The 21,545-nt window shown below is 46.3% G+C and overlaps 1 protein-coding gene across 6 annotated transcripts in view; it reads left to right on the forward strand.

Moving 5' to 3' along the window:
• Positions 1-21,545, forward strand: part of InR (Insulin-like receptor) — a 194,571-nt gene that overhangs the window by 165,288 nt on the left and 7,738 nt on the right. For 5 of the 6 annotated variants that reach the window (XM_089543464.1, XM_089543462.1, XM_089543467.1 and 2 more), the window contains 11 exons: positions 1,598-1,976; positions 2,792-2,927; positions 4,288-4,454; positions 5,991-6,159; positions 7,148-7,247; positions 8,780-8,844; positions 9,411-9,553; positions 10,441-10,505; positions 11,475-11,607; positions 19,574-19,878; positions 21,373-21,507. In XM_089543464.1, coding sequence (XP_089399590.1) covers positions 1,598-1,976; positions 2,792-2,927; positions 4,288-4,454; positions 5,991-6,159; positions 7,148-7,247; positions 8,780-8,844; positions 9,411-9,553; positions 10,441-10,505; positions 11,475-11,607; positions 19,574-19,878; positions 21,373-21,507 — 1,797 coding nt within the window. The remainder of the gene's footprint in view (positions 1-1,597; positions 1,977-2,791; positions 2,928-4,287; positions 4,455-5,990; positions 6,160-7,147; positions 7,248-8,779; positions 8,845-9,410; positions 9,554-10,440; positions 10,506-11,474; positions 11,608-19,573; positions 19,879-21,372; positions 21,508-21,545) is intronic. The other variant, XM_089543466.1, reaches the window with a different exon arrangement.

The following is a 21,545-nucleotide window of genomic DNA, read 5'->3' on the forward strand; positions in this document are numbered from 1 at the left end:
CGTGGCAGTGGGTATACCGGCGGCCTATTGCTCCGGGAGGAGTGATGATGGCATGTGCGTGCCGTATTTCAGCTGCAGGCTTCGGGCGATGAGTGCCTTGCTAGCCATGCTGGTCACATGGTATGCACCGCTTGCTCAGTCAGATAGCAGACAGTGCAGCTGATACACTCTGTGCTCACATGCACTGCGTTACTTTCGTAGCAGCATGGGCCCAGGAACAATAAATGATTCTTTCCAAGATGCACGTGTTCAGACAGATGCATGTAGATTTGTGGCAATGCGTCGTTGATGGCCAGTTGCCCGGATGTTGCCACGCATAACTGTGTATGACTACGACTATGTTTGTGAACACAACATCGCAGAGCTGTGCTCTGATGAAGCCGTTGCGTGCGAAGTATATACATACTAGAACTCCCCTGCCACTAGGAATCTGCTTAATATGACCGACCTGCCACCAGCTGCCGTGGGTGCTTCAACCTCAGTTAATTTTATCCCGTCCCCAAAGCGGACGTAAAACTTGCTACGGGAACGCATTGTTCAGTGTGAGTGGTGCCGAACCACAGGTGCGTGCTGTGGAGTCATGGACGCGGCGTGCTTGCGTAAATAGCGTGGACGCAACAACACATTCAAAACATTGTACGAAGTGTTTTATATTGGGAAATTTGAAAGCAAATTCTGTCGTCTTAATTTTTGATTCAACCACGCTCTCAGAATATTGTGGCAGATGTGCAAAATGGAATTTAGCTTCAAAATTGTGTACATCGTGCCATGTGACATGTTGCTGAACGTTCACAGAGGCAAGTTTGGAAAGGCATTTGCCCTTCAGAAATGTCGGCAAATGTCTACGATGTCTCACTCTTATTCCTTTCTCTCACAGCTGTCGCGGCAACGCCTGCAAAAGCGGGAGCTTTTCATTCTAGAGTAAAGGTGAACCTGCAAAGCTGGTATTAAAGCTCAGTGGAAGCACACAACTGCAGTGTGCTTTCATTTAAGTAAATTTTCGTCGAAGTACATGCACTAGCGAGCCCCAGAAATGAGGCCAGCCAAATGGGAAGAAAAGTGGCGCCTATATTAGGATGTTCTCACATCCCGGTAGAGTTCAACAGGTTTATCCTGTCCCTCAGTGTTGTCTGCATTGTTGTGGCAGCCCATGACACAGTCCTGTTCTGTCATTGCTAAAGTGATGCTTTGCTCAACACACCTGTCAGGTGAGTGCACCGAACTAGCGGAGTGGCGCCTGGACTGTAGAGCCGCCAAACCGGCAGCGCTGGTAGCGCGTACTCCCCCCTTGGCTACAGCTCACCACCAAGGGAGAAATGCGGCGCTGCTGTCGCACTACCCAACTTGAGCTTGGTTTCCTTATGCACTGGTGCAACTTACGTATGATTTTTTTCGTGTTGGTGTGCAGGTGTGCATTATGGTGCAACATGTAGACCGTAAGAACGGCAGTTTTATCACGCATCGCAGTAGCCTTTTTTTTTTTTGTGAAGATCTTTGTCCCTAATTTTTGCTAGCTGACAGGTGATGCTCTTTGAGGGAAAAAAAGTTGTGTGTTTTGAGGAACAATCGGTGCTTTTTCTTTTTTTCGTTTGCACAGGCCCGAGAAGGTTTCGGAGCCGAGCATGGTGGGAGAGCGGCACAAGCGCTCGTATCTGGAGGGTGGGAGCGAGACAGGGCATGACAACGACCTGGTGGGAGAGAGCTCGAGCACCGCCGCAGGTCCCACCTCCCCAGCACCGCTGTCCCTGCCCTCCGCAGAGCCCTCTCCGACTGTGCCGAGTTCCCCTGAGGCGACAGCTTCTGCGGCTGCCAGGGGGGCTGGCCCACATGCCAAGGATATGCTGGACGTCATGGATGTATGCAGCCCTGCTGGCAGCAAAGTGTCGTCCGCAGAGCACCACTTCTGCAGATGGGTGTCAAATCAGACACAGACTACGCAGGAAGGACTGCATCACTTCACGGAATACTCGATACGGGTGAGTAGGTTGAGGCAAGCACCGGAACACTGATCAAGTGCCCCACAATTCTTGTGCCCCTTCTCATGAATGGCAACTTCTATTTGTCATGTATAGTCGAACCCACATATATCGAACTCCGGAAAAAAAATGCCTGCGAGTTCAATATAACGTGTAATTTTAATATAAAATTAGCAGTAAATTTAACAACATACAAACTCACTGAGATGTAAAAAAAAAATGTATTTATATGTAAACCACTTATGGCACGCAGATTACCGAGTGAAATAGTCATGAATTTATTATGGTTCTTCATCTTCATTGCCTCAGAGAAAGCACATTTTTCAGTGTTATCGATGAACTCTGAACAGCGGAAATTCACAGTATATTGACAAATCATGCTGAGTACACAGAGTGCATGGGCACAGGCTCTCTGAAATCCTCATCACTGTTCGCATCAGTGATGTCCTGGTTATCCGCAACATCGGCAGTGGTGTCTTTGTCCACAAGTTCTTTCACAATCTCAGTGTCGTCGTCCGGAGTCACCTACAGCTGCCCCATCACACATAGTACCAAGAAATTCATACAAGTTGTTCCACAAATCATCAAGACCCATGACAGCTTTGTCGAGCTCACCTAACAAAGAAGTTGCTAAGTCTTCTCCAGCAAAGCAGAGACCAGAATGTCGGAAGCAGTTTTGCATAGTTTCATTTTTGCATTCCTGGCCATCCAGCCGAGTGTTTGGGAAGTGTCCGGCTGTCGGAAGAGTGAGATGGGGAGGGACGGATTGTATAAACCGTCATTGTGACATCATGACCCTTTTGGTGTCCCCTCAGATCTTGGCTTGTCACAAGAAGTTGCTGAATCTGGACAAGCAGCCTTTATACCAGTGTGACACTGATACACTGTATGAGAAGGAGCCTATGTGTTGCAGTGTGGAGTCCATCACCCGCATCCGCACGCTGCCATTAGGTGAGTACCAGGCACTGTGCAAGTTCTTCACGTTTCCCTTAAGCCTATTTTTTTTTTCCCTCAAACTTCTGAAGATGGAGCTCCTGGTGGATATCAAATGAGCAAAATCATTTTGGGGGAAAGAAAAAGGACAAGAGATAGGACAACAAATTCGATTTAATTAGGGAAATCGGCCACACAGGGCAATAAGTCGCAGTTTCTAAGAATGCCGGGAACGTGTAGATGGAGTTCCCGCGGCAAAAAGACGAGTTCAGATTCCTCTTCAGGGCACCTTTAAGAGTGTCATTGTGAAACTGACAGGATGGCTACTTAGAAAACACATTTTTCCATCGTTGCCACTGTGTCTTCACAGGACCCCCAGTACTGTCATTTCTACCGCAAAACAAGAATTCTGACATACACTATCGCCAGTGCAGACACGAGCTGTTTCACCCTGTAGAAAGGACGGTTCAGCACTGCGGCTGAATGTTGTTTGCATTGCTCAGCATGCCAGTGTGTGGCATGTTGCATTGATGGGAAGCTCGCCATCAGTGCAGGTGCGCCCTGTTCGTGCTGTTGTGCAGTAAGTGGTCGTTGTGGCTACATTTACTTTCTTCTTTCTGGTGCAGATGTAAACTAGATTGAAATGACCTAACAGTGCTTAGCTGCCTCTGCAGCGCGGCAAAGCCTCCTTGCAGTGATAGCAATTTCTAGGCCTAGCCTGAACAGAATTATGCCTAGCATATTTGGTTTTAACGCATGTCTCTGATCATGTTTGATGCATCAGAACAGCCGTAACTCTGGCATTTTGTCCAGCGCTTTGGAAGGTTGTCCTGTGCATACTCGTGCTTAAAGTACAGTGATTACGAGTGTACGCGCACCTTGTTGATGCCAGACTGCAACCTGGCACTGTTCTTTTTTTTTTTTTTTCATTTATGTGAGTTCTTGTAGAACAGAAATGAGGGTGCACTTAGTTCTAAGGTTGGGATAAGCAGGTACTACTTGGTTCTAGCGATGCCAGGGCGAGTACTGTGCTGTTTTGTGTTAACACTGTTAGCCATTTACAACAGGATGACGAGAAGAAAAGGGAAAGATGCTGTGTGTTGGCTGAGGGTCATTCTCGTTTTTATTAGCAATTCGTGGCTGAAAATCCTGATGTTCATATTTTCACCTCTTCATGGCTTACCAAACCCTAGTGTTTTCGTGAAAGCAGCAGGAGTTCGCTACAAAGTTTATTCTTGGTTCACTGTCCTTTTGAAACATGCAGCACTGGTTCTTGTGTGCAGTGCTTCATTAGGGGAGGAAGTTCCAGCAGAATGAAGTCAGCGTGTGGAGAGGGAAGGCTCAGCCTGTGCACTGTTTTTTGGCTGCTATTTTACAGCTGGCGCAGATGACGTCGACAGCTCCTCTGTTGTGGTCCAGCATGAGAACACCACCGCGACAGACGGCAGCAGCGGCGGCCTGTTTGTCAAGTGGGCCCCTCCTCCCGACCCCAATGGCTTCATCCTGTCCTATCAGATCGAGTACAAAATGATGAATCAGGAAAAGGTTTGCCAAACCTCTGTATTTTTTATTTGGTTTACGCTATGGCTTTTTGCTTAACCAAGTGTAGCCACGGATATGTGCTGGGGCTTCATTAGTTGTTCTCAATTTGGGCTTAGTGCAGGTAGCAGCTGCTCCTCATATTTCAGCTTAGACTTAAGCTAACCAGCAGTGTACGTGCACTCCGAGATTTGAGACGGTACAATGCAGTATTTGCTAAGCAGCAAAAGAATTCTTGTGGGCATCGCTAGAAAGCCGCCTTGTGCTATCATGCTTTTTTTCTTGTGTTTCAGAGTTGTATACCTGCCAACTCTCCTGAATTGTCCGGGTGTCTCCCGTATTTTGATTACATCTCCCGATTGTACGGATGCGACCTTAAATCTCCCAAAAAGTGGCCGCCACAGCTTAGCATTTTTTTTTTCTAATTTTTCTTATCCTTTTTTTTTTGCACGCTATAGCTATAATCCTATAACGTCCTATAATATAACCATGCCGGAAAGCAGCCCGGAAGCACTCACTCACCAGCGTGCACATTGAATCGGGGTAGCGGCCGCCGGCAACACCACCAACGCGAGCAACCGACAGGCACTGCCATATTGGATTTATTTTTGCGGATTGGATCGTCTCAGGCTGGCTCACGGATTTAGCAATCCAGTCGTTATATGATCATGGGTGCGCTAGCCGCGCTAGGCTTCAGTTGTCTTTCTCAGGTCATCGAGAGAAGTGCGGAATGCCGAACTACTCTCTCTGTTGCCCCGAGTTGGAACGATCGATGGCGCTTTCGAAAGCAAGTATTTCGGAAATCGTACACGACTGGGTTTCCGTGCTTTGTCAGTTCATGAAAGGGTGACAAGTATGGATTCTGTACCACGCGCGCCTGTGATGTGAGCGTTTCACACGGCGGCAAGAACATCAAGGTACACATTGCTTCACAAAAGCATGAGAACTATGTTCGTGCTGCAGAAGTGCAGGTCACCGGATGCGCTACTAATGCGGACGTACCAAAGCAACTGCCATCGTCAGGGAAATGGCTGCGTACGCCGAAAAGTCAATGCTGCAGTCTCTGAAGCGCCGTCGCAAATGTATCCCATCGTGGCAACTTACTACGTCGAGGAATCGCAGCTTGTCGAAAGCTGATTGCTTTGTTTGCAAGAACTCCATGGAGAGGCCACCGGGCGGAAAATTGGAAACCTTGTTCTAGACGCACTCAAGTCGCGCGATATACCCATGGAGAACTGCATTGCATTTTGTGCCGGTCCCTACAATCCTGCAACAACACAGAGATCAGTTCAAAATAAACTATAGTGGGCCGCAACTCTCACTTCTTTCCGATGTTGTCAGCCTCAAAATTTCTGAATTGCTAAACTAAAAAAAAAAATCCCCCCCCCCCCCCCCCCCCCTGGTCCCCCTCTCTCCCGCCTCGGCGGTCTCCTGAATTTTTTCATGTTGCTAGGTTGGCAGGTATGGAGTTGATACTTGAACATACCGTTACATTGGTGTGCAGATGCTATAGCAAGGCTGGTTTTCCTTCTCTTCTTGCAGTTCACACCGTTCCAGTTCTGTGTTTCGCTCAGTGAATTCGTCAAGCATGGTGGGCGGGCTATTCACGGTCTTAAAGCAGGAAACTACTCCTTCCGTGTAATGGCTTCATCCCTAGCCGGTCCAGGAAATTGGACACGTCCGGTCTACTTCGTTATTGCTGAACAAACAGGTGAGCAGCTCATAAATTATGAAATGGTGTAAAGTAGAATCTCAATGATACGCTCATGGTGGTTGATAGAATTTCAGTATGATACTAATCCATAAAATTCCTTGCGCAGAGTGCATTGTATACATTGTGTAAAATTTTGGCTGTTCCAAAAACTCCTTCTGCGCCCCTGCGGGTGATATGAGTGCAGAAGCCACGACTACACCCACAAGCAGTGCTGTAGGTACTGCAAGCACACAGTGCGGGCTTGCGACTGTAAGTGCTGTAGGCTCTCGTTAATTCAAACTTCTAGGGGCCAGAGATCTTTCTTGAAATTAGCAGAAGTTTTAATGATCAGAAGTGCACCTTAACATACATGCGAGCCATTTTCTCTGGGAGGCAACATGAAGAGGAGAAACGCAGCAGCTTGTTCGCAATGCCTAAGGGCACGTGGGCAAAGCATCTGAGGACTCCAAAAATGCGCTTGCATATGAGGAGGCCATCTCTGGGGAGCGCATTGTGAGCAAGAGCGCTGCAACAGTCAGCCAGCGCAATGGCTTTCTCGCAATACACTGGTGCAAGGGGGCAAAGCGTCCGGAAATGAGTAAGAAGATCCTAGCTACCTTCCCTAAATGCTGTCGACGGACCAGATGTGTTACGAAATTTCTTCCACGCTTCAGACAATGCAAATGCGGACTGATCTCTGTGAGCACTGGGAAAGGAGCCATTCAGATCATGTTGGTTTGAACTGTACTCAGCTATTGCATTTTTCAGAACTAAGTGGTCTTCATCACAGTTTTTCAGGATAATGTGTTTTTTCCCCGCCATTTTTTTAGAATGTATCAGTTTTTCTGTATTGTGACTTCATTGCCTTTCCTTTTGTTGTCTGAAGTGCTGTGCTTGGTCAGTGCGCCCAAGCTTTCCAGCCAGTTAAACTGGGCTCTTTCTTTTTATTTTTCCTCCCATCTCTCCCCTCATTTTTTTTTCCCCCCTCCCTTGTGCTTCCTGGCAGAAGTCATCTCGCAGGGAGCCATAATCGCCATCTGTCTGGTGGTAGTGGCCACTGTGGCGGCTGCTTCTGCTGTAATGTGCTTTATATACCAGAAGAAGAAGTGAGTTGTTTCGAATATTTTATTTGACATGTCACTGTGTAGAACTTTTGCTTCCTCTCCTCTCTGGGCCCAGCCGCGCCATGATGGGTGTTCTGTGCATGCTTCAGTTGAAAGCTGCGCTCGTACTGAGCCATGGTTGTCTGAACTCATTTGACTTCCTGTTTGTTTGTTTTTTTTTCTTGGCCACTTGGACTGCATGTTAGCGGAGGTTCAGTAATTTATGCGCTTAGTTGGACAGTCAGTGAATGGTCTGTGGCTGCTGTATTCAGCCTGGCAGACAAGTCTGCACCACGCTTGAGGCATTTGGAAAAGTCTGCGATGGTCTTGCGTCTCTCTTAGAAAATTAAGGGTAGCATGCACAGACTGCTCCTGCATGCATCATTTGCCACTGTGAGTGGAAGCCTTTTGAAAATTACCCGCGTGATGCCTCAGCAAGCGCATCTGTTGAATTCAGCGTATTCGATACAGAGCTGAAGTAATTTAGGACATAAGACAGCTTGTATACAAGACAGGGATTGAAAAAAAGTGTGCATGACATTTCACTAGCTCTTAGTCCGGGTTACAAACCCTGTGTTGGATTCCTTTTTCATCTTTTTTTTTTCCATGGGGCTCATTTACTAGAACAAAGCATGAATTTGCTCATAGCATAGTCTGGGTTAAAGCGAGCATAGAGGCATGTCTTGCGATTTTTGTGGCAACATGCTGCAAGCCAAGAAGGTGTCATCAGCAACACAGGCTGCTTCAATACTTCCCTGAAATGATGCGCTTTGCTATGTTGGTCTCTGTGGTGACCCTGTTTGATTACTGCACTGTACTGCAGCTACAGTTAAAGAGGTATGAATGTTGTATTTAGGTGTAGAATGTGGTTTGGTGTTTTTTTGTTGCCTTTTAGAGGAACCCTTGTGCAGTCTGTGGCTGAGTGTGTGATGCTGCATGGCACAAAAGAGCCCTGTCTTGTGGCATTGTGGCCAGTGTGTGTGCAAACAACTGATTGAATGCTTCTTAGCATGCCTTAGGCATGCTTCGTAAGCATGATAGAAAAAAATGCAACCTTGCTGATCTGACAAAGAAGGTGTTGCTTTGACAAAACTAGTGCACAATAAAGACAGGCACAGATTTTGGTGCAAACTATGTCAACACGAAATTTGTGCACCTGTGGTGTGTATGTGCACGTGTGTTTATGTGGCATATGTACAGGGTCGTCCACTCTTATTTAGAACCCGCTAGCGCATGGCCGCGCTCTTCAGAGGGCCACCGCGTGCAACACAGTCGCTCATCGCAGCAAAGTAGCGCACAAGACGGTGTACCTAGATGTGATGCTTCGCGTCATCTGCCGCTTCGCTTTGATGCGCAGCCGTTTCGGACGCAGTGACCCTCCAAAGAGCACGGCCATGCGTCAGCGCGTTCTAACTAAGAGTGGACGACCCTGTACCTTGTCACTTGCTGCTCCAAATTGGGCTGATTTAACTCAGTTGACATTTCATTGTTTCTGTTTAATATCTGTAAAAAAAAAAAAAACTCTCTTTTTGCAGACAAAACCCAGGGGTTCCCAATGGGCTTCTTTTCTCTTCGACAAATCCAGAGTATGTCCCTTCAGGTAGGTGTCAGAAGAATTGCGGCACTTGACTGTTACTGCTGTTCTGTATCTTGCTGTGGCATGCGCTCACTTGTCCATATGCTATGCAGTGCTGTTGCATTGTTCATGTTGAGAACAACGATACAGTGTGAGGGCAGTACTGCATAACATGCTTTATATTTTCTTGCATTGCCACATTAAAGATGAAAGTAGGGATGGCAAAGGAAAATGTTACCATGTTGAGCTGGCATTGATTGCTGCAGAAAAGTTGCCATTGTCAAGCTGCAAGCAGTGAAATGAAGTCCTGCGGAGATTTCTGGCTACCAGACTAAGCCAAGCTTGAAGACACACTTTTGTTCAGCTAGACGTTCTGTGCCTCTTACTATTTTTGCTGTTTATATCATTTGCTGTGGCAAAGAAAAGTGTTGAATTAATGGAATGTGTTGATGAATACTGCCCACTTCATTGCCTTTTGAAGAAATTTTCTTAACACTGCATCTAACTGAGTGGACTTGATAATTACTATTGTTCGTAGTTTATTCAAAGTGAACTGTTCTGCCATTTCCTTCGTCTCACCATTCTTACAGTGTATGAACCAGACGAGTGGGAAGTGCCGCGCGAGTCTATTCAGCTGGTAAAAGCACTGGGTCAGGGCTCCTTCGGCATGGTCTACGAAGGACTCATCTTCAACCTGAAACCTGACAAGCCTGAAACAAAGTGTGCTGTAAAGGTAAGACCTTCTTTTCCACTCTTGCATGCCAAGCACGGAGGCAGGAAAGATGCATATGAAGCATTTTTGACGTCAGTTAGCGACATGGCTCCACAGCAGTGGGCACTGCATGCGGTGCAAGCGCTCAGTCCTCTGCTGCCTGTGGAAAACGGCGTGCTGTCATGCCTTAGCTCACTTATGTTCATGACTCTGTAGTGGCATTGTAAGTTAATTGTGTAAGCACAGTACCAAGATTAAAAAAAAAAAATACAGATCATCGGTGCAAACAGGCAGCAGGTGGCTGTGCGTTCTACAAATGACTTCAGGCTGGTGCTGTGTAAAAATGAAATTTCAATTTGGTGCTACTAGCTAAAACATGCAGCTAATAATTTGGAGAATTGGTGTCAGATTTGTAAAGTTCACCTCGTTATGTGCTGTTTGGGTGAAAAAGAACTTGTTCAGTGCCAGCAGTTTCTCGTTGAACAGTTCTTCAAAAGAGTGCTGCGTTTAGAAAGGTGATTTTCTGTACGAGTTTATGGAGTTTATGGACTTCATGGTTGAAACTAATTGGGAAAAAAAAACTGCACAAATATAAAAGAAGATCTGGATGGGATGAATGGTTCACTGGTTTCCACTAGTATTGTAGGTGGGCTTTTATGGTAGGTTGGAAACAGAGATATATCTTTGAAGGAGTCAGTTGGTAAAGCTACTACATCATAATAAGATATGCAGGGTCTTGTGCAGCTTTGATATTCCCTTTACTGTGGCACACCTTGGCTAGCTGTTGTTGTTGATTATCTTCTTTTTTCCTGAATTTTTTTTTTTTTTTCAAAGTGTGCGGTCAGTGGTAGCCACACAATGACAAACACATGCTTATTTTGTGTGTGTGTGTGTTGGCTCATTTCCAGACAGTGAACGAAAGTGCCTCAATGCGTGAGCGAATAGAATTTCTCCAGGAGGCATCTGTGATGAAGTGAGTGAAACCTGTCATTACAGTGTGTCCTATTTATTTGCTGAGTGAGTGTACATATGCATGCATGATTGGGTGTGTATTCGAATAGTGACTTCTGTTTGGTTATAATGAGGGGCCCTCTGTGTTTCTGGCGAGTTGCGGCATGTTTTTTTCCTCTGCCTTAAATTAGACATTAGTGAAGGATGCGTAAAAAATATTCAAAGGTCTTCTTGCATTTTCATTTACTGAGTCTGGTGCTGATAATTAAAAAAAACAAACAAATATACTCCTACCAGCACTCGTAATACAGTCGCCGACCAGTTGTCTTTAACTTTGCGGGACCTGAAAAATGGACCAAATAATCAAGCAGTCCAAAAAATGCGTAAACTTAAAAAAAAAATAGCTTTACTGAGATAAAATTGGTCTAAAAAGAAACACAAATTTTGTCCCGTGGTGTGTTCTGCCCAGCTGGTGATTTGGCTTGCATTTAGGTCGAGAGTCTGAAGTGTGTGCAGCACACAAGCGCAAAAGTGTTAATTTCAGGTTTGCAAAAGTGTTAATTTCAGTGTTTCAGTGCTCACTTACGGGTCAGAAACTGGAAGGCTAGTACAAAGGCTGGAAATGTATTTAAGGACATTGCAGCCAACTATGGAAATGAAATGATAGTGATGATATTAAGAGACAGGAGCTGGGCAGAGTGTGTTAGCAAGCAACTGGGGAGTAATATCATAGCCTAACCCAGTAGGAGGAAATAAATAAATTTTAGCAGGTCATTTAATGCGTAGAATATGTAACTGATGGCCCCTTCGGGTAAAAAAGTGTATTTCAAGTGGCGACAAATGCAGTCGGGGATAGGGTGACTGCACCCGGTGCAAGAGAACCAGAGAAGCCTTTGTAGGCATTGGGCATGGTCTGGTGACAATGATAAAAAGTGTTAACTGGTGGGGCACTGTTTTGATGCGTGCAATTGTGCACATGTTCGGCCTACAGGGGCTTCAGTTGCCAGCATGTGGTCAAACTCCTGGGTGTGGTGTCCAAGGACCAGCCTGTGTACGTGATCATGGAGCTGATGTCACACGGTGATCTCAAAAGCTATCTACGCTCCCACAGGCCAGACAATGATGTGAGTGATATCTCGAGATCACTGACATTGTGTGAAGGTTGCACCATGCAGCTCGGCACTATATATAGTCTGCATGTGACAACATCATGTTTTATTTCGAGAGCAATACTGCGCTAGGTTTTGAGCCTTCAGCGTCGTCGCGGCGGATCCACATTTGACCTTTAGCTTGACATTGTTTGACCTTTAGCTTGACCTCTGTTGTGACGTCACGCCAGACGGAGAGAAAACTGGAGCCCAACTCAGCTTGTCGCTGCTGTCCCAGCGGATCCACGCCGCGCCGCACAGCTGCCGCGAATAAAAAAAATAAAATAATAAAAAAATAAGAAAAACAAATTAAAACAAATATAAAAAATAATGAAAGAAACGCTGAGCATGGTGGCAATTGCCACCACCCTGTTTCAAAGGGGGCACTCCTATCCATCCATCCATCCATCCATCCATCCATCCATCCATCCATCCATTATCCGCGGTTATCCGCAACCTCGGCCGCCGGCTTTGGCCACGTAGCTCGGAGCTTCTAGACAATCATCCGTTAGCGCCAACCGCTCGTTTTGGCGACCGAGGCACGCATAAATCTCCCAGCACGTGGGGGCCCTCGTGTGGTGAGTATAATGCCATGTAAAACAAATGGGCAAAACTTTGATAAGCATGAGCTTTACTAAGAGCACTACCAAGACACACCACCAGCCAAACCAGGCGCAGCCAGGGCTATTGCTTTCACAACTTACCGGGCCTAACCAAGCCAAGCCTCTGCCAATTTTTTTTTTTTAAACCATAGTGTACTAATGTACGTGCTGATATGCTAATATCTCAGACTTATTGGATGTACTGTACAAAAAATGCATTAAGGCTACTGCATTAATGGTGTTACTTTTTCAGGCCAATATTTGATCATGAGTTTATTTAAGTGTTGAAAATGATGCTGGCCACGTATTTCTGTTAATATGACAAAACTAATACCTGAGACTGTTAGAAATAATTGTGCAGAGGAAAGACATGCATTCCATAATCATAGTGCTAAACTTAATAATATTGGACATTAGACCTCGTTTGCATTAGGAAAGCTGGCTTCACTGATAGCTTTTGTTATGGTATTTTACAAAGATGACAGATCAGTGCTCTCTTTTTTTTTTTTCTCGACCATTTGACATTTGAAAGTGTTGTTTGTGGTGAATCTCATCACGCATGCTACCGTATTTACTCGCATAATAGGCGCACTCGCATAATAGGCGCACCCCTAGTTTGGGCGCGAAAAATCAGATTTTTTTATTTCCGCGCATAAAAGGCGCACCCCGAACTTGGCACTGTGATCAATACTGTATTTACACGATTGCAAGCCGACACCTCGCCACCCCCCGCTCCCCAATCTTTATTTTAACAAAGTTTTCGCTGAACTGACTACTAGTCCTCACTAGTGCTGCTGCGGACCCACAGCACGTACAACGACATCGCGTAGAACAGCCGCACACAGTTTTCAGGGATGCTCACTTTAAACGTCTGTTTGGAAAGCTTCATCTTCAGCCGGAAACGTTCCCGACTTAGGCCCGCGAAAACCTCTGCGCTTGGAGTGCGTACGAAAATTTAGGGACGCCTCAGTCGCAACTGCCGCTCTTCTCGGTCACGTCGTATTTTCCGACCTGCCGCACGCTAGCCGTGTTCGAGAGCAAACTCCCAGCCGTGTAGCTGTTAAGGTGCTTGGCCGTCGAGCTAAAACAGTAACGCTCCGCGGCAAAGCCATAAACCACGATGAACTATCGCCAGGGCTGTGGCATGTTGCAAGTTGCGCGTCCGCGCCGAGGGTGGCGCCCCGGTCGAAACGATTGCAGCGATCCTGGTATCGGCGGTAAACGGGGCTGCAGTTAAGCCTAATAAAAGTGAAATTTTTCGACCACTATCAATAATAAAAACATGCTTATGAACTAAATTATAACCAGCCATAGGTATTAAAAATAAGACATCAAAGAAATTAGTTGCGAAGATGACGACGCGGGTAACGCGGCAGCAGACGACAAGCAGACGACGCACGGTCAGCCGCGCAAGCGAAAACGGCGACATTCGCACTGCAGCAGCGTCATTGGCGTCATGTCGAGTCACACAGTGAGCTTTTCTTGGAGTCTTTATACTAAGAACTAGCACTGCAGCATATTATGTTGTCCCTAGCCCAACGCACTGTGATTTCTTCTACACGAGTCAAAGGTTGAAAATTTTCTCTGCCTTTCTCTGCGTGTGTTTATTCATAGCCACAGACTGATGCGTTTCAATACAGGTCAGATGTTTTACTTCTCTGCTATTTACCTAAATCTCTTACAAAGTCGCGTACAAACGTATATTCAGTCATGTAGCATTTTATTATGTATACTGTACCTTGATACCTTTTTTTATCCCCTATATATTCTCTGTGCGCTCATGTCTGCTAGGTTTACATAATGGCGTTTTTTTTTTATTTTGATTTTTAGGATGCCTTTTACTGATACTGCAATGTCACTCATACTTAATATCACTTTTTGGACATCGATTGTCACTGCTGATGTTCTTTTAATAAATTGTTCTTTGTACAAAAACCATTTACGCTTTTCGTTCTCGATCGAGCGCAGCTGCTAAGCAGTCGCGCCGCTCGCCTCCATACACCATGCTACATCAACAGACACATCGAAATACAAAAGCGAGTGAGCAGATTCCGTAAGTACTTAGGAAATCAAGCGTGAATGCAGCGCGGGATCAGTTAATCACCACTATTTACAAAGCTTGGATCGAGCTAGCGGCCGCCAGCACCAGGAACGCGCGGGTACAGTGCACTGTAGCGCGAGCAACCGGCCACTACCAGCCGCCTAAACGCGCGCCGCCATATTGGATTTTTGATGCGTTTACCGCCTCTCCCAGGTGCCGCCACCATCGCCTTCGAAAAAAAACGTCCCCATTGGCTCTATGAGAGTGTCACTCCCTTGCTATCGCGCTACCGCAGATCCCGGCACTTGACAGCAACAAAAAAAAAAAAAAAACCGAGCTGGAGATGCTGATGGCGATATGGATAGCGAAAGCTCGCGGCGAAGGAAAACGTTGATGATGATGATAAGCTGCGGCAAAGCCATAAACCACGATGAACTATCGCGCTACCGCAAACCCGGCACTTGACAGCAACAAAAAAACAAAACAAAAAAAAACGAGCTGGAGATGCTGATAGCAAAAGCTCGCGGCGAAGGAAAACATTGATGATGATGATAAGCTCTACCTCGGGCGCCCTCCGTGGGTGGCATCTGGAAGCTCCTGTGCGCGTGTGTGGCCTCCACGATCAAGCGCCCGTTGCGCGCAGCCGGAGCCGATCGCAGAGGCCTCGGCGCGTGCATTCCAAAGGCTATTCCCGCGTGGGTCGTGGAAAGTTTCGGTGCGGCCCTTACACGGATCTTTTTTTTTTAATATTTTCTTCGGGAAAACGGGGTGCGGCCCGTACACGAGTGCGTTTACGCGGTGTGTTCAATTTTGAGAGTCGAAAAATTTCCGGAAATTTTACCCCGCGTAATAGGCGCACCCCGAACTTTGAGCCGGATTTTCTGGAAAAAAAGTGCGCCTATTATGCGAGTAAATACGGTAATCACTTTATTCAGGCTGGGATCAAGCAGATGGTTGGAGAGCAGTGTGGGAAAGATGCAGACCTGTGAGGAACATGACAAAATGATAGTGGCCAGCAGTTGACCATTAGTTTGCAGAAAAAAAGTATGAAAACATGGGCTGGCTACATCTGGTGTACTGCATGCAAAAGCACTAAACCCTAGTGCAAGCAAGGGACAAGCTTCTCACTGTCTCTTTTGTACTACAGTCGAACCTCGTTATAACGAACACGGATACAGCGAATTATCGGATATAACGAAGGGAAAGAAAAGTTTGGTTGGACATGCTTTATTTCTATGGGAGTTCTATCTCTATAACGAAACGAAAAATTCAAAATTTGACACTGTATCAGTTATAACGAAGCAGTTTTTGTATTCACGGGGCTCAAAATGCGCAAACAAGTAGGAAAAAATTTCAAAACACGCTAAATTTTGATCTTTTGAAGCGCCCGCACCTAATATGTGTTTGAATCACCCGCGCTTCCGCGCGCCACGCCATCTAGGGAGAGGGAATGAATCTAGCATCAACGGCTGCCTAGCACGTGACTGGCACGTGATCGAACCGACGCCCGCTCCCCGGCCACCCCCGCCGTCGCAATTTCCGACCCGCGCGCGCTATCTCTGCAGTTCAATCTGTAGACGCCGTCGCGGAACGCGTCTTAACAAACAGCAGTTTCGCTTGAAACGAAGATAAAGATATTCAGGGCAATTGACAGCGGGCGCAAGGAAAAGTCATTGCCGCGGACTTCGGTGTTGTGCCTACCACTCTATCAACCATCTTGAGCGCAAGGCAGAAGATTGCAAGCGTCCACTCTGCAGGCGCTGTGAAGATTGACAGCAAGACAGGATGTTGAAGATGCCTTGTTTGCATGGTTCAAGGACGTTATAGCGCGTAACCTGCCTGTGTCTGGTGCCGTCCTTCATATGAAGGCGAGAAGTCTCACTTCCGTCTGAGGCCACAATGACTTTCATGCAAGCAGTGGCTGGCTGCAGCGATTTAATGACCACCATCGGATTGTTTGCCACGTCTTGTCTGGCGAAGAAGCAGCCGTTGGTGCCAAGAACTGCGAGAAGTAGGCAGAAAGCTTCCGCATGCAACTGGGAGGCAAGCGGACAGTTTCGGCGAGACGACATGGCGTCAACTGGCGGTTCCAAATGTTACGTTCGAGGAATTCATCTGTGCAGATGACAACTTGGCTGTGGCGCCCGAACTGACCGACCAAGAAATTGCTGATCAGGTGGTTTCTGCAGATGATGGTAGAAACAGCGATGCATGTCAAGATGGCAAAGTGCGAGCTCTCAGCAGTGCCGAGGCCGCTGACATGGCCAGGAAGTTGAGGGGGTACCTCGAGAACCTACCTGTGGCCAAATCAGCTGACATCGGGAAAGCGCTGCTCTGTGTTGATTTCGTTGAGAAATTTAACCTGTCAAATAATGTGAAGTGCCGCCAAACGGAGATTACATCGTTTTTTAAATAAATCAGTTTTTGCACCTGGCCATTGTAGTGCCGGCGCCCACATTTCGCTGGCGGGCCTGTCTAAAGCAGCGCTGCGCGCCCGCCGGCGCTCAAAGCAGGCCCAGACTTTCTCGGACAAGTCGCGACATGCAGCGTGACTCATCCCGCCACCGCGGCGCCGACACGGACCCTTCCTCCTCTCCTCCTCTCCGTCGGTGCGAACTCCTCCGACGCTCGCCGGCTCTCGACCATTGGTCTAATTTGAACGGTGGCCAGTGATTGGAGGATTTGAACGGCTGGCTGCCGTAACCGTTACCAGCGGCTATAAAAACGGAGCCGCGCTGAACCCGAGCAGCAGACGGGCAGCAGAAGAGCCATCACGCCGGAGCTACGCTCGCCGCCGGGGCCGCCCTTCTTCTGTGTGCCTGCCCGTGGTGCTCTTGGCCCTTGTATCATGTAAAAGCCCTTGTACATACTGTACATAAACGTCCTTTTACTCACCGTCGCCTCGACCGTTTCCTGGCTCGGACACCCAGACCCAACACCATGCATCCCGATTTGTGAGTTTGCTCTTGCTTTTCAGTACGAAATGCAAGGCGAGGTTTGATATGCTTATACCGCGCGTTAAATTAAAAAATAGTGCATTTTTTCAACCCTGTGATGTCCATCTTAAAGAACTCTTTACTTGGGTTTATTAGCAACCTTTTCTGCAGGAATTTGAGTGCATACTTTTATAACGAATATTGGATATAACGAACGAATTTCCGTGCAAAATGCGACTTCGTTATAATGAGGTTGGACTGTACTTCCATAGAGGAACCTACCCCAGTTTTTTCTAAGCTTCATGATGAACTCTGAACCCGACATTGCACTACACCTTGTTTTGCTTTGCTGTGGCTGACTTATTAATCTTCTTGTATTAGGTTAATAACTAGTCTCTCAGGCTGCTTGCTGAAATGACATGTGTAGGGGTAAAATAACTTCACTAGCTTTGAAGCTTAGTCATCTTTTTTTTTTTTAGTCAGCAAGGGCTGCAAGTTGGGGGTTCGATTCATATTTGGAGTCGACTCATGCATGGCAGTATAAGTTATTCTATTTATTCCCTTTTTTTTTTCGCCTTCGGTGTCACTGTAATTTCTTCTATCATTCTTACCAAAACAGGCACAAATTTTAAACTTGTGTTGAACACATAATAGCCCCTGTGCCTGCCTATGCACAGTAATATTGAACTCAACGATTTCTTGCAATTTCTGTGCCCTATAAGTTGGTGTGATACAGTTGATAACTGATATTTTGGACTCTCTAGGGACAGCAAAATAGTCCGAAAAATCAAAATTTTACCCAAGAAAATTACTTCAAATTATTTTCAGTATGCCGTAGGAAGGAGTCAGTAATGTGCATATCGCACTGTGCCCACGATACGAAGGGCCTAGAGCGACAGGAAGGTAAGGATGTAAGAACAGACAAATGGTCCAAGCAAGCGCTCCATCGCCTTTCGCCTTCATAATTACACTTAGCTTAGTGACTGTAACCAAAATTGCCATCGTAACCGGTGATATGCACTTTGAGGTGGCTTGCATATGATGTGAGGCATCTGGCTCGTCATCAACACGCCAGGTGTTGACGGTTGACGGTTTTATGATAGAGAAGTCAGGGTTGTGGTCCATTTTGCCGTGGTTATGCTGACCTCGCTTTGAAATGCACCGACGTTTTCTTTCGTGCTCGCCACCTCCATAGCCTTCCAGCGCTTCGCTGATACTGGGACCAAGGACCGTGGATTGTTGAGTTCCGCAAACTGTGACTACTGTTCGAGTTTGTGCGGCAGACAGCATCGTACGAATTCGAAACTGCGCGAGCATGACGTGCTGACCCATGGAGAACCTCAGCCCCACCATTTAAGAGGCTCCCTTATAGCTTAATTTCGTGAAGCATGTCAAACTACTTTGATGTTCTTTGTGGAGCCAGGCTGTAGTGACACATCAACCAAATATTTAAATGCTATGGCAGTGTTCTGATTGGGGACAGTTGTATTTACTATGTGTAGAAAATCTAGCATGGTGCAGAGTAGCAGTCCAGAGGATCATTACTCAGCTGACCTCTCTCCCTTTCTTTTTTCAATCAAACCGTCCTCCTTCTTTTAAGCTATTTTAATGGCTACTATTGATTTCTAAACTAATGCTAGTGCTATGAAAACTTTTTTGCTTAGAGATTTCCTTCATATAAACAGGGCTGGTTAACTTGCAATATGTAAAGTAAAAACATGAATGGTCAAATCCTAACGTTGTATTTTTTTTCCTTTTTTGTGCTTGCCTGTCTGTCAGGCAGTTTATTACAGTGGAACCTCGTTTATATGTTTTTCACCTGACCGGGGAAAAAAAAAACGTAAACAGCCAGGAAAATGCAACAGTGAGGAAAGCTCCGAAAATGAATGAAAACAGTGCGGCTTTGACTTGAAACAATTTATTTCTGCAAAGTGAGCTTAGGACTTAAAAAAATTGAAAATGGTGGATTGCCGTTTCTTTCGTAGCAATGGGGTTCTTCTGCATAGGGTTGAAGTCTCCTATTGGTCTATTTCTTGTGCAGGCATTCTATACTAACACTGGCCGCCACGGTGGCTCAGTGGTTATGGCGCTTGGCTGCTGACCCAAAAGACGCGGGTTCGATCCCGGCCACGCTGGTCGAATTTCAATGGAGGCGAAGTTCTAGAGGCCCGTGTACTGTGCGATGTCAGTGCACGTTAAAGAACCCCAGGTGGCCGAAATTTCCGGAGCCCTTCACTACGGCGTCCCTCATAGCCTGAGTTGCATTGGGGCATTAAACCCCCATAAAACTAAACTAAAAGACTATACTAACACTATCTTGCTTCCTCTCTCTCTGCCCCTCCTCCTCGTTTTTGATTCGACAGCCAAACGACGAGACCACCCGCCCACGGGGCAACCCTCCCACGCTGAAGCAGATTCTCCAGATGGCAGCCGAGATAGCTGATGGCATGGCGTACCTGACAGCCAACAAGTTTGTGCACAGAGATCTGGCTGCTCGGAACTGCATGGTGGCCGAGGACCTCACAGTCAAGATTGGTGACTTTGGCATGACGCGAGATATCTACGAGACGGACTACTACCGCAAGGGAGGCAAAGGTCTGCTGCCTGTGCGCTGGATGGCACCCGAGTCACTCAAAGACGGAATCTTCACCAGCCACTCGGATGTCTGGTCAGTGGTGGCTGCTTGCATCATTTTAGTTTCATTGGTCTTGACGCCTCCTCTTGTGTATGAGAAATTTATCGGATCGAATTTTCAGTGGAAAGTTGGAAGTGATAGAGTTCGGGCTAATGTGTCCGGCATGATAAGGACAAAGAAACATTCAAAAAAGCAAAGACATGGAAAGAAAGACGCACACAATGTGCTTGCTTCTTCTGTATGTCTGTGTCTTTCTTTCTGTGTGTTTGTCTCTTTGAGTGCTTTTTGTCCCCATCATAGCGAAGAGTTCCTTTGTAAAATTGTAGAAAGTAAAGAAAGCCATGCCGTTTTGAAAGGAAGTAAATTTTGAAAATAGAAGACAGTATAACACAGCAAATTTCATTAATTTGAGGTTCAGCTTCAATACCATCAGGCATCCACTTTTATCACCCGTCTGTATTTCCAGGTATGCACAGTTGCTCAAGCATAATTGAATTGAGTTTTAATTTGTAACTAAATGAATTGTATGAAACAGGCACCCCTCTGATTTCATTGTACTAAATTAAAGTGTTCATCATTTGTGCTGCACATCTTTTCAAAAACATGCCGTACTTGGTCCTTGAATAAAAATGATGTCGGTCAAAACATGCTAACAGAAACCAGAATATGGCATGATGTTTGCCACATGTTTTCTGCCATCTTTTGCGCACTAATGATTTAGCATTATGGTAGGCACAAAAAATTTGTGTGTACACGATAGGTGCAGGGAAGACAATGTGTTGGACCTGCTTTGCAGATAGCCCCTGAGCAGCTTGGGTGTGATGTGCTGAAAGGGATTCCTAGGTAACTAAAGTAGAGCTATGTTACATTGCCTAGCATAACAGAGAAGACACACAGCTCTGAGAGAATTATGTTTTCATACGACCTAGGAAGAGTCTTTAAAGAGAGATATGAAAAGGACATTGTAAGTGTGCACTTACTTGAAGTGCGGTTAAGATGTGTAATATAATAGAACTTATATTTCTTTCTTTCATCACAAGAACAGAAATAGAGTTTTGTGTCAAGATCTGACCCACCGCAGTGGCTCAGTGATTAGGGCGCTCAGCTAATGAGCTGGAGTACTACCCGGTTTTGAACCCGGCTGCAGCAGCCCGCGTTTTCGTGCAGGCGAAATGCAAAAAGGCGCCTGTGTGCTGTGGGATGTCAGCGCACATTAAAGATCCCCAGCTGGTCGAAATTATTCCGAAACCCTCCACTGTGTCACCCCTCTGTCTTCCTTCTTTCACTCCCATGTTCCTCCTCCCTTCCCTCACAGTGCAGTTGAGATGTCCACCGAGAAGTGAGACAGTTACTGCGTTTTTCATTTCTTAAAAAAAAAAAAACAGTTTTCTTTTTCATTTCAAGATCTGCCTTTTCTCTCTGTGCTTGAATATAGGCTGCAGGCATGCAGTTGCGAAAGCTGGCCACAGATTGCAGAGGCATTACTGGGACATTGTAATGTTGTTGCACTACTGTTGGTAACTGCAGGTCGTATGGAGTTGTGCTGTGGGAAATGGCGACGCTGGCCTCCCAGCCTTACCAAGGCCTGTCCAATGAGCAGGTTCTAAAGTATGTCATTGGTGGAGGCATCATGGAGAAGCCAGAGAATTGCCCCGAGAAGCTGTGAGTGGACACTTTCTTTATTTTGTTTTTCCAGTTAC

Source organism: Amblyomma mixtum, chromosome 5, assembly GCF_055824585.1.
Source record: "Amblyomma mixtum isolate Tamu chromosome 5, ASM5582458v1, whole genome shotgun sequence".
Lineage (NCBI taxonomy): Eukaryota > Metazoa > Arthropoda > Arachnida > Ixodida > Ixodidae > Amblyomma > Amblyomma mixtum.